The sequence below is a fragment of the Pocillopora verrucosa genome, chromosome 10 (assembly GCF_036669915.1).
Source record: "Pocillopora verrucosa isolate sample1 chromosome 10, ASM3666991v2, whole genome shotgun sequence".
NCBI lineage: Eukaryota > Metazoa > Cnidaria > Anthozoa > Scleractinia > Pocilloporidae > Pocillopora > Pocillopora verrucosa.
In genome coordinates, this window is record NC_089321.1 from 9,870,845 (window position 1) to 9,883,831 (window position 12,987).

Genomic DNA, 12,987 nt, shown 5'->3' on the forward strand with positions numbered 1-12,987 from the left:
GTCATTGTTCCCTAAGACTCGTACTCGTTCTCATGCATTATTAATTACTATTAATCATATCTTTTCAGGGACCACCCGGACCTCCGGGACCTCCGGGACCTCCCGTAAGTTCAGGATTTTAAAATTACTGTACTTTCTTCCCGTTAGAACGATATTGGTAATGATAAAAGCAATGGCAGTGATAATAGCGGAGTTCGGTTCGCGCTCAGCGGAGCATCATACCATTTAAAAAAAAAAACCTTAAGAAGAGACGACGAGAGCGATAACGATGGGTACTAGTAATGGTTATGATACTGATACCCATGACGGTCGTGACAATGATCAAAATAATGAGTAATGTGAACGGTGTTCATAACGATCACTGTTTAGATGACGGTTATAGTTGAATGACAACAGAAGTAGTTGCAGTGGTCGTGGGTAATCTTAAAGTTATCTGTAAAAGAACTGTGAATTAAATCAGGTAATTCCGGGGTGAAAAAATCCCATTGGAAATCCAAATAATGTGCCCATTCTTTTATCCGTATGAAAGATGTAGAGGTTTTCCTTTTTGTCGAGTCTCATAAATTTCCTAGGAAAGTATGTCGCGATACCAATTTCAAATTTTAGGCCTCTTTAATGAACGAAAATCAAAACTAAACTACCGGATTGAAAGAAGTCGTGTTCTTGCTCGCGCTGTTCTTGTCAAACCTATAAAATATATGTACAACAAAATTTTTTTTGGTTTCAACTTTGAACGGCAAACAATAAGGATCTGAAACACGTCTTCTTGTGTTGTTTAGGGTGAACCAGGTCGTCCAGGATTACTTGAGGTAAGTATTTATGCTTCGCTCTGTAATTTTGTAAAAAAATAGCGTCAAATTTTGTTTAAATAGTTTTCTTACTTGTGCCTGATTCATCTCTAAGGAATCATTTTACTGATGATTTCACGCTCTAATCTTTCCTTTTCTTTAGTACTTGGCTATTGCAAACGTTGAAAAAGGTCCATCATTCCGATTATACTCGAGCAATGGAAAGGTAAGGGAAACTTTAATTTGGCCTGAAAATTAAGCAATGGAGGACTGTCTTCGTTTAGACTCGAGAGGGTTGGGAGTATTTGTTAAAGTAACGTAAACCAAAGACACAATAAAAGGTTTTCAATAACTTTTTACAAATATCCTAACCGCTAAGCGCTCAGATGAGGGGATTTGAATTCGCAAAACGGTCGCTATATCTTTTACTAGATACTTCTCAAAACACACGCAAATCTTAACCGTCACAATCGTGTCTTCATACTTTCGTTAAAACACACCCATCAACCACTTAGAGGGCGCGTGGTACAACGGTTATATTATAATCCGGGATTCCACTGGTCCTTCACAAGATCGCTTTGTGATTGGTCACAAAACTCGGGCAACCCTCTCAGCCAATCAGATTCAAAACTGAAACCAGTTGTGACCCGGAGTTTCTTTTAAGAGTGAAACACAAAACAAAAAGTTAAGCTGATGATGAATAACAAATTCTTGCTTCTGATTCCCACATCACGCACTTTTTAAGAAATGCATTCGTAGCCGATATTCCGCCAGGACTGTTGTGAAGAATGTATGGCGAAGGCTTGAGTAAATTTAGCATTCTTTTGTTCATTACAATTTCTAAATTATTTTTCATCGTTTTTTGCAGGAAATACCAACTCGAGAAATAAAGGTAAGCTATGCCTGAAAAAAGAATCATGTTTGATTTCTAGCCTCCAACTTAATTCTCTCTAATAGTCTTTGTTAGTTTGCGTTATATTGCATTTACTCTTCTTTCTCTAAATTTTGTTTTAAATCTGCCATGTTTTTTATCCTTTAGCCCATGGATATACTCAGAGGGTTAGATGCAAAAGAAAAAGAAATTGACCTGAAAATAAAACCAGACGGTACCAGGAAATATCCTGCTAGAACGTGTTACGATCTGTTCCTTGATCACAAGAGTTACAAGAGCGGTAGGTTCTTCCTTCATCACTGTTAGCCTGTTCCAGGCTCTCTCAGTCAGTGGAGACCAGGAAAGAAGTAGGCAAGTGACAAATGGTGGTTGTGGTCGTCAAGGAAACGCCTACCTAACCCTCGCCGTTTTTCATTTGTCCGCTCTTTCTCTCGTTTGCATTAACCGAGGACATGGAACAGGTTCGAAACGAGGGGTCATCTTTTGGGGGGATCATCTTAAAACCACTCTTTTCCCCAGGCCCTTACCACATCCTCCCTACCAGTCCTTTTAATCATTGCTCTAATTTTTATATATTATTGTGTTGCTGAAAGGTATGTTCTGGATCGATCCTAACGGTGGAACAATCAAGGATGCAATCTGGGTTTTCTGTGACAAGGGCAAGAATTCGTCGTGTATCTACCCCAAGAACTCGAAAGTAGGTGGCTTCGGTTCTTGTAGAAATGGCTCTATAGTGTACTTTCGTTTGCTCTCCATTATATGAACGGATGACTAGAAGAAATGATTTAATAAAGCTAATTATCTTTGCTAATATGGTATGTGTTGATTTGGTTAGTCAGCACTAAGCGCTAAATGTGGCCTGCGCTATGTTGTTTTTCTGTTGGTTTCATCGTAGATCTCTGACCTTACAATGGCCAGCGCTAATGTTGTTTTTCTGTTGGTTTTATCGTAGATCTCTGACCTTACAATGGCCAGCGCTATTGTTGTTTTTCAGTTGGTTTCATCGTAGATCTCTGACCTTACAATGGCCAGCGCTAATGTTGTTTTTCTGTTGGTTTCATCGTAGATCTCTGACCTTACAATGGCCAGCGCTAATGTTGTTTTTCTGTTGGTTTCATCGTAGATCTCTGACCTTACAATGGCCAGCGCTAATGTTGTTTTTCTGTTGGTTTTATCGTAGATCTCTGACCTTACAATGGCCAGCGCTATTGTTGTTTTTCAGTTGGTTTCATCGTAGATCTCTGACCTTACAATGGCCAGCGCTAATGTTGTTTTTCTGTTGGTTTCATCGTAGATCTCTGACCTTACAATGGCCAGCGCTAATGTTGTTTTTCTGTTGGTTTCATCGTAGATCTCTGACCTTACAATGGCCAGCGCTATGTTGTTTTTCTGTTGGTTTCATCGTAGATCTCTGACCTTACAATGGCCAGCGCTAATGTTGTTTTTCTGTTGGTTTCATCGTAGATCTCTGACCTTACAATGGCCAGCGCTATTGTTGTTTTTCAGTTGGTTTCATCGTAGATCTCTGACCTTACAATGGCCAGCGCTATGTTGTTTTTCTGTTGGTTTCATCGTAGATCTCTGACCTTACAATGGCCAGCGCTAATGTTGTCTTTCTGTTGGTTTTATCGTAGATCTCTGACCTTACAATGGCCAGCGCTATTGTTGTTTTTCAGTTGGTTTCATCGTAGATCTCTGACCTTACAATGGCCAGCGCTATGTTGTTTTTCTGTTGGTTTCATCGTAGATCTCTGACCTTACAATGGCCAGCGCTAATGTTGTTTTTCTGTTGGTTTTATCGTAGATCTCTGACCTTACAATGGCCAGCGCTAATGTTGTTTTTCTGTTGGTTTCATCGTAGATCTCTGACCTTACAATGGCCAGCGCTAATGTTGTTTTTCTGTTGGTTTCATCGTAGATCTCTGACCTTACAATGGCCAGCGCTACTGTTGTTTTTCTGTTGGTTTCATCGTAGATCTCTGACCTTACAATGGCCAGCGCTATTGTTGTTTTTCAGTTGGTTTCATCGTAGATCTCTGACCTTACAATGGCCAGCGCTATGTTGTTTTTCTGTTGGTTTCATCGTAGATCTCTGACCTTACAATGGCCAGCGCTAATGTTGTTTTTCTGTTGGTTTTATCGTAGATCTCTGACCTTACAATGGCCAGCGCTAATGTTGTTTTTCTGTTGGTTTTATCGTAGATCTCTGACCTTACAATGGCCAGCGCTAATGTTGTTTTTCTGTTGGTTTTATCGTAGATCTCTGACCTTACAATGGCCAGCGCTAATGTTGTTTTTCTGTTGGTTTCATCGTAGATCTCTGACCTTACAATGGCCAGCGCTAATGTTGTTTTTCTGTTGGTTTCATCGTAGATCTCTGACCTTACAATGGCCAGCGCTACTGTTGTTTTTCTGTTGGTTTCATCGTAGATCTCTGACCTTACAATGGCCAGCGCTATTGTTGTTTTTCAGTTGGTTTCATCGTAGATCTCTGACCTTACAATGGCCAGCGCTATGTTGTTTTTCTGTTGGTTTCATCGTAGATCTCTGACCTTACAATGGCCAGCGCTAATGTTGTTTTTCTGTTGGTTTTATCGTAGATCTCTGACCTTACAATGGCCAGCGCTAATGTTGTTTTTCTGTTGGTTTCATCGTAGATCTCTGACCTTACAATGGCCAGCGCTAATGTTGTTTTTCTGTTGGTTTCATCGTAGATCTCTGACCTTACAATGGCCAGCGCTACTGTTGTTTTTCTGTTGGTTTCATCGTAGATCTCTGACCTTACAATGGCCAGCGCTATTGTTGTTTTTCAGTTGGTTTCATCGTAGATCTCTGACCTTACAATGGCCAGCGCTATGTTGTTTTTCTGTTGGTTTCATCGTAGATCTCTGACCTTACAATGGCCAGCGCTAATGTTGTTTTTCTGTTGGTTTTATCGTAGATCTCTGACCTTACAATGGCCAGCGCTAATGTTGTTTTTCTGTTGGTTTTATCGTAGATCTCTGACCTTACAATGGCCAGCGCTAATGTTGTTTTTCTGTTGGTTTTATCGTAGATCTCTGACCTTACAATGGCCAGCGCTAATGTTGTTTTTCTGTTGGTTTCATCGTAGATCTCTGACCTTACAATGGCCAGCGCTAATGTTGTTTTTCTGTTGGTTTCATCGTAGATCTCTGACCTTACAATGGCCAGCGCTACTGTTGTTTTTCTGTTGGTTTCATCGTAGATCTCTGACCTTACAATGGCCAGCGCTATTGTTGTTTTTCAGTTGGTTTCATCGTAGATCTCTGACCTTACAATGGCCAGCGCTATTGTTGTTTTTCTGTTGGTTTCATCGTAGATCTCTGACCTTACAATGGCCAGCGCTAATGTTGTTTTTCTGTTGGTTTCATCGTAGATCTCTGACCTTACAATGGCCAGCGCTATTGTTGTTTTTCTGTTGGTTTCATCGTAGATCTCTGACCTTACAATGGCCAGCGCTAATGTTGTTTTTCTGTTGGTTTCATCGTAGATCTCTGACCTTACAATGGCCAGCGCTAATGTTGTTTTTCTGTTGGTTTCATCGTAGATCTCTGACCTTACAATGGCCAGCGCTAATGTTGTTTTTCTGTTGGTTTCATCGTAGATCTCTGACCTTACAATGGCCAGCGCTAATGTTGTTTTTCTGTTGGTTTTATCGTAGATCTCTGACCTTACAATGGCCAGCGCTAATGTTGTTTTTCTGTTGGTTTCATCGTAGATCTCTGACCTTACAATGGCCAGCGCTAATGTTGTTTTTCTGTTGGTTTCATCGTAGATCTCTGACCTTACAATGGCCAGCGCTACTGTTGTTTTTCTGTTGGTTTCATCGTAGATCTCTGACCTTACAATGGCCAGCGCTATTGTTGTTTTTCTGTTGGTTTCATCGTAGATCTCTGACCTTACAATGGCCAGCGCTAATGTTGTTTTTCTGTTGGTTTCATCGTAGATCTCTGACCTTACAATGGCCAGCGCTATTGTTGTCTTTCTGTTGGTTTCATCGTAGATCTCTGACCTTACAATGGCCAGCGCTACTGTTGTTTTTCTGTTGGTTTCATCGTAGATCTCTGACCTTACAATGGCCAGCGCTAATGTTGTTTTTCTGTTGGTTTTATCGTAGATCTCTGACCTTACAATGGCCAGCGCTAATGTTGTTTTTCTGTTGGTTTCATCGTAGATCTCTGACCTTACAATGGCCAGCGCTAATGTTGTTTTTCTGTTGGTTTCATCGTAGATCTCTGACCTTACAATCAAAGTACAATTTCAAGACAAGGAAGACAAATGGTTGAGCCAAGCGTTTAAGGAAAGCGAAGAGGTAAGCTTGGGAGATGTCTCCTAGAAGTCATTATCCATATTCGTGGCTGTTTGGTCATTTTTGACCAAGTGGAACTTATCCTACCCTTTCACTGGCCAACAAGTTGTGTGAGCGAGCTTTACGTCTTCAAAAGTTGCGAATTCTCAATTGCGATTCTTGTTTGATTTCAGACCGAACTGCTGGAATACGACGCCCACTACACGCAGCTCAACTTCCTGAAGACCTTTAGCAACTTTGCAAATCAGAACATCACCTACGCCTGCCGTAACTCCATGGCCTGGGAAGATGGAAGATACTCAATCAAACTTAAGGGCTCTAACGAAATGGAATATCATGCCACATCTAAGACCTCACTCAGACCCAAAGTACTCTCCAACGGATGCATGGTAAGTGAAAATCATCGCTACCTCTTCCCTCCCTCGTCCCGCCCCCCACTCTCTCCACCAGAATTGAAAGTGCGGTGGCCTAGTGGTTATTGCGCTTAACTTCCGATCAAAAGGCCTGGGTTCGACTTCAGGGCGGGTTATTGTGTTCACGGGCGAAGGCCCTTTACTCTTAAAGTGCCCTGTGAACTGTTAAGGAAAGCTGACAAAATCCCGTGCGAGGGTGGTTAACCTATGATAGACTAGCATTCCATGGGAGGAGGGGAGGGTAGCCATACCTCTGGTCGTCTCACATCAGAGGGAATTATGGACTTTTTAGCCTTCAAGACTGAATACTTTTCCTCCCACTGAGAATTTTTGTTTCGTGAAGTATCAGTTTCGCCAATCAGATTTCAACCTTTTATGTGCCCTTATTCACCTGGATTTTTTACCATTTAACGCGGAAATGAGTCTCCATTTTACCGGAAGTGTGCACACAAAAGTCATCGATAAAAATTGTTTTGATTGATTTTTACAGCAAAGTGATTCTACGGGCAAATGGGAGAAAACAGTTCTAGAGATTGATACTAGAGAGAGGAATAGACTACCCATCATGGACGTTTCAGCCTATGACATCGGCGGAAAAGATCAAGACTTCAAGCTTGAAATTGGACCAGCCTGTTTCCATCACACCGTCCTTTCTCGTACGGCTTAGCTTTTGACAACCACCTGTATATTGTGTTTTAATATAAAGACGTTTGAAGACAATGGCAGTCGATGGAACGTAGGAATTAAACTTGAGTTAGATGTAGCGGAGAGAACTTATATCAGGCCTCGCTAGGCACTGCTTTGCCCAATCACAAATATCCTCCGAATCTGAATAAAATTTTTTCTATTATATTTGTTGTTGGTATTTACTCAGTCTGTCATTGCAGTTTAAAAGTTTTATTGATGTGTTGGAAATGAGTTTCGTTGCCATATAAATACAATTAAAGCTCACTCGTATTTTATTTTTGTCATCAACCAATTTTGTAGTAAGATAAGTGAAGTTATAATGTCTACAGTGGTAGAATTAGAAGCTATGAAAGGTGAGCTGTATTAATACGACAATAAAGCAAAATTGGTGGCCACACCAATGAGGATAACCTTGAGTTCCATTGAATCTTACAAACTATTATTTGAGTTGTCGAAATTTTCTCCATGATAGTGAAGAGCAACTTCAAAAACAAACAGCAGACATTCCCAACAGGAACAGAATTGTAGATTTCTAACCCCCATGGAAAGTCTTCGCCTCGGCCTTTTTGTCTCTCAGTTTTGATACGATGAAAAACGTACATGATACGGGGGGAAGGGGGGGGAGTTAATTTAGTGCGTTTTTTTAATCTCCCCTCCTCTGTAGAATAACCTCTTAATCCTTAAACCCCCAAGAGTGACTAGCATCTAATTTCTCCTTACAATATCACCTCTGAATCAAATATTGAGGTCACGAGAAAAAAGGAAATGATCAGCAACTAAAGAAGCTGTTGATTTTTACACAAATTCTCCTTATCAGATCCTTAGGGAATGTAAGGAGAACAGCATGGAGAATATCTTTACTGATGTTAGAGTGTAAAGGGTGAAAGCAGGACCCCCATTGTAAAGTGTCCGTTCATTTGCATTTCAAGTCCACTTATTCATCTCGGTCTTTAATATCATAAGTTTTACAACCAAAGAAATTTTCACTAAACTCTGTATTCATTAAAGCTGGGCCACAGACCAAAAAAAAAGAAGAAGCGACTGACATTCGGCCATCCCGCGTTAAGGTATCTCTGTAACAGAAGAATAACGTGGTTATTTGCGTAGCGTGCGGGCAGACCCTTCCTATTAACGCTTTGGCACAAGCGTTTATTCGCCCGCGGGAAAATATTAAGCTCTAAGCAAAGCGAGCCGGAGAGAGATTATGCCAGGAGTCTGAAACCGATGATTATTTAAGCCAGAACTCCCCTACCGCAAACCTCTCCGCGACTCATCTCGAATATTTCAGGGACGGAGAAACGCGCGTTTTGCAACGCTACTCGCGGACTACTATTTTCTGCATTCTTGTGGTTACTCATTGCCTAAATTGTCTTCTCAGCGTCCTTTAAGAACTAAGTGCTTGAATAGGCCTCTCAGGAATCGTTGGAGTCGTAATGCATGCATTCATGGAAACGCGCGTGGAGGCTCCTCACGCGAGAGATCTGTTGACCGTTCCTAAGGATGACGAACGACTTAGAATACTTTCTGTGTTGTCATATATAAAGCTTACGCTTTGTTCAAAATGGCGGGCTTTCCTTTGGAATAAAATTTGATAAACTTGCGTGAAATAACAATGTCTGACAAAGAGAGCGATTGGAACGTACCAAGCAGTGACGGCGAAGAGGACAGTGCTGAAGCTGTACAAAGCCAGAGTGGAAAGGAACGGGAAATTCCACTAAATGTTTTGCGACTTTACAGCGAGATCGAGAAGAACGGGTATTTAGAATTGAAAGTTAAAGAATACAGAAGTGGTGTAAACAACGTGGTCAGCGAGGCTAGAGAGCAAGAAAACGAAGAAGCTGAGGAACTTAATGAGGCAACTACTGATATTAAAACTACTGAAAATGATGAGACTCCGGCTGTTCCCGCAACAGATAAAGATAAGTGAGTTTATGGCTGAAACATTTATGAATATTAAGCCTTTGAGGATATTTTATATTCCATACAACCTTATACTTCGTAATGTATACAGATCTACGATAGAAGAAATCAATGGAAAAAGCGCGTAGTAACTGAGAGACATGTCAAATTATGTTATGATCCATCAATTGCTTTTGGTCGCACGCAGTTGGTCTAAATGGATCACGTGACTGAATATTATCCGGCTGAAACTGGGAGATATCCGAGGATATCACCCATAGAGTGATACTCCCCAATTTTCAAAACTCATGTCCACTACATTAAGTCTCAGTTTAAAATTTTTATTCATGATGAGAGAGTGTTGTATGGCTGTAGTGTGCATGAAGTTGTACCAGAGATTGCTCAAAAGAAAACATCCCATGCAGCAAAGAGTGAGCTCTTTGAAAACATTTTTTTCTCGGGCGTTGTGGAATATTTGAAGGATTATAATTTGTCTGTGGACAAACATCCATGCATATTTTTTCACCAAATAGAGGTTATTATTTATTTATATCCATTGTGCACAACCCATCCAATGACTGGTAGTTAGTACATATCACTCAGGCAAATAGTGCCTTTCAGGCATTTTGATAGGCTAGCTTGGAGGTGATAAGCCAAGCGCTGGTCATCTCTGAGCAGCCAAAGAGAAACAAACCAGCATCCTGTTTTTCTTCAGTTTCCACAGGAGAGAGTCTACCAGACATCTATGGATCACTGCTCCATAGTTCTGATTTGATCATGGATAATACTGCGTAACTGTGATTTGCTATCAATGATCTTCTTCTCATGCATCATTGTTTCATTCACATAATGTTTTTTGCAGAGCACATGAACCCTCAGCATTTGATTACACTGAAGAGTCCATAGATGAAACATCTCTTATAACACGAAAAATTCCTAAGACTGGTATGACAAATTTTTTTGTGTTTTGGTTTGTTTATTGTTTAGTTTACACAATAGTCAAAGGTATATCTGACCTGTTTAGAAATACCATATTTGTGTGAAGAGCCAAATAAAAGTAATAAAAAGGTGCTTAGCCTCCTAAAAAGTTATCGGGAATTCAACAACAGAGCATTGAAATGAGATATTCTGTCGCAGGCTTGTGACAGAACAAGTAACAATGCTAATGTATACCCTTTTGTATAGAATACTTTAAGCTTTTCTTCTTGTTTTTTTTCAGGTCTCTTTTTGGGTGGAGGGTGGGAAAGCAGGTTAGGCCTTGTAAGAGTTAAGGGGGTAGCTGGGGGGGTAGGGGGGGTCTTGAGGTGCCTGTGAATCTCCCTCTGTTAGCTCTTTTTTGTCACTTTAAGTAAAACAAGGCATGAAGGTTGACATGTCAATCTGGAGAGTACTTTCTGTTTGATGCAGTGTGACCCCCTTTGAAAATCTTGGCTACACCCCTAGGAGTGTTTTAGTGTTTTGCCCAAGAACACAACATGAAGAACCAGCCAGGTCTTTAACTGTGACCTTTTAACCCACCATTGAGCCACTGTTTCTTACAGCGTACACCTATTCTCACCTTGTACATTTCTTATAACCTTGCAGAACGGTTACAAAGAAAAAGAGTTGGAACACTAGAGAATGTCATTTCTGATTTAAAAAGATTCAGAGACATGGACAATAAGGAGTCTACAGACACTGATAAAAATGCCATTCCACCTGAAACAAGAGCTGCAGCAAATGAAGAGCAAACAGAACCCCAGGAACATGGTCTAGAACAATAAACTTTTGTTTTTTCTCAGATGGTGTCTGGAAAAACAGTGCAACAAACCACATTTCATAGAAACCACAGATCAGTCTAAAATTTGTGGCAATATTTTAATCAGAGGAGAAATGTATGATTTTAACAAAGAAGTCATACTGGCCAAAAGGCAGATCAATGTGAAATTGGTTGAAACTATTGGAAAGTTGGGACAGATAGCCAACATTAAATTTTTCTAGACTTGAGTCAGAAAATGCAGATAAAGGAAACAGTTTTAATCCATTAATTACACTCCAACATTAATATGGATATGTCCCATACTATTATCTAAAAATTTCCTATGGAACCTACAGGGAGAATCTGTGTGATGATCAAGAGCTTTTTCAGCAAGAGATCATTTCCTATATTCTTGTATCCTTTGTTTGATTCATGGCTGACTCTGTAAGGAAAAATTTAATGTTGGTGACTTTATGGTATAAAAGGGTTTAAGGCTTATGGGAGATTTTTTTATAAAAATGTGAGAAATGACAAATCATTAACTCTGGCTTCTCAAATATTAAAAAAGAAATGTCAAACTTTGAAAGAAAACTCAACTTTTAAATAATACATAAATATTCTAAGAATGTTAACTATATGTAATGAACCCTGAGTTGCTTTCATCCAAACAGTAGAATGAAGGTCATTATTGTGTGTGGGTGGGGAGGGGAAGGGAAAGCCATTAGGCATCTGATGGTGAGAGAGGGAAAATCACTTTTAGCTTGTTTTCAATAAAACTCAAAATGTTGCCAATCGGTAAAGGAAAAACTCCCAAGAAGTTTTCATGTTATGGGGTATTTTTTTTGTAAGTAATATATACATAATTCCCAACAACTTCTGGTTGGATAACAAAGTGAAAATGTTTCGTTTGAATAAAATTAAAGTGTAAATATACACAAATTTTCCTTTAATTAATTAGGTTACAGCTGTCACTAATACTAAATCAAGCTTAGGGAACAGGATTATTTTATCCAAAGTTTTGCAGTGTAGATGTTGTGTTAAATGGGGAGAATTTGCTGGCTGCTTTATTTAAAGAGTGCAGTGCTCTTTGATTAAGTGTTGAAAAACTAAAACTTAAAGCAATTGCAACAGCCAATTAGAAGACAGGAAAGTGCCTTTAAGAGCCAATGAGATCTTAGAGTAAAAACAACCAAACTGCCTTAAGTTAGAAAATTCAGGCGATCAAGTGGAGATTGGTTTCAGTTCCACATCTGATTGGTGAAGAGCTTCATGCGAGTTTTCTGGACCAATCACAGAGCAAAGTAAAGAAAAGCAAATCAAATGTAATCTCAGATTACTTTTGACACTGAATTAAGAGTTTTTCTGTGCATCCAAATGGGAGGGCTGAAACACCAGCTTTCCAAAATTCACCATAATGATTGTTCAGAGGTTTCAATAAAGCTGCTGATGGAGTAACAGGTGGCTGTGTCCAGAAAGACCAGAAAAAGGGCTGTAACGTGAAACCCAAACAAAAGCTCACTGGTAGTTGACAAACAACAATTTCATTTGCCTGCTTACAGAGTACAACAGTTTCATTAGGAAGTTTGCACACTATTTCAGAATTATTTTCTCATGTTTCAATTATTTATTAAAAATATAACCAAGACACCACTATACACCTAAGTCTCTTGTTGTACTTTTAAAGGTCATTTCATGGTAAAATACATGTAAAAATTTACTCTTTTTATCTTACTGCTTTTATGGAGCTAATTCACTAGTTTATTGCTATTGCCTAATTTCAGTGTTACTAGTATTCACAACATTAACTCAAGAGCTTAAATGTATTAACTATACTAAATTCAACACCAACATCCATTGTATCAAATAAATACTTTGTTTTCAGTTTGTTGCCTCATCCACTCAACCAGTAATATATGTTGGTAAAAAACATTTTTAGAGCACTTAATTACAGATACTTAATGGCTCACTGTTAGGTGATTAGACAAAACAACTCCTTTGTGACTTTGTAGACACAAGCTGTGACCTTATGAAAGTAATCACTAAAACAACTCTCTTACACATGAGAAAGTTGTTGATAGAAGTCTATTTTCTTTTTAAAGGGGTCTGTTGTCGACACACTTTCCTGAACTATGACTGGTTCCTCTTAACTTAGGAGTTTCAATAATGTTTTCTTTAAGAGGCTGCCAATGGAATAAAAGGTTGCTGTGCCTTTAGGCAAAACCCTAAACACCATAGCCTGC

At 39.5% G+C, this 12,987-nt stretch overlaps 2 protein-coding genes across 2 annotated transcripts in view; both read left to right on the top strand.

The window, feature by feature from the left end:
- The window catches only part of LOC131799115 (collagen alpha chain-like), a 45,058-nt gene extending 37,785 nt beyond the window's left edge, over positions 1-7,273 (top strand). The window contains exons 59-67 of the mRNA XM_059116784.2: positions 69-104; positions 780-809; positions 952-1,014; positions 1,657-1,680; positions 1,828-1,960; positions 2,274-2,377; positions 5,933-6,013; positions 6,184-6,399; positions 6,914-7,273. Coding sequence (XP_058972767.2) covers positions 69-104; positions 780-809; positions 952-1,014; positions 1,657-1,680; positions 1,828-1,960; positions 2,274-2,377; positions 5,933-6,013; positions 6,184-6,399; positions 6,914-7,090 — 864 coding nt within the window. The 3' untranslated portion in view covers positions 7,091-7,273. The remainder of the gene's footprint in view (positions 1-68; positions 105-779; positions 810-951; positions 1,015-1,656; positions 1,681-1,827; positions 1,961-2,273; positions 2,378-5,932; positions 6,014-6,183; positions 6,400-6,913) is intronic.
- Positions 7,274-8,665: 1,392 nt separating this feature from the next.
- LOC131799124 (PAXIP1-associated glutamate-rich protein 1-like) lies at positions 8,666-12,513 on the top strand. Its single transcript, XM_059116796.2, has 3 exons — positions 8,666-9,033; positions 9,872-9,954; positions 10,594-12,513. The coding sequence occupies exons 1-3, from the start codon at positions 8,723-8,725 to the stop codon at positions 10,770-10,772; spliced, it is 573 nt and encodes a 190-aa protein (XP_058972779.2). The 5' UTR covers positions 8,666-8,722; the 3' UTR covers positions 10,773-12,513.
- The last annotated feature ends 474 nt before the right edge of the window (positions 12,514-12,987 follow it).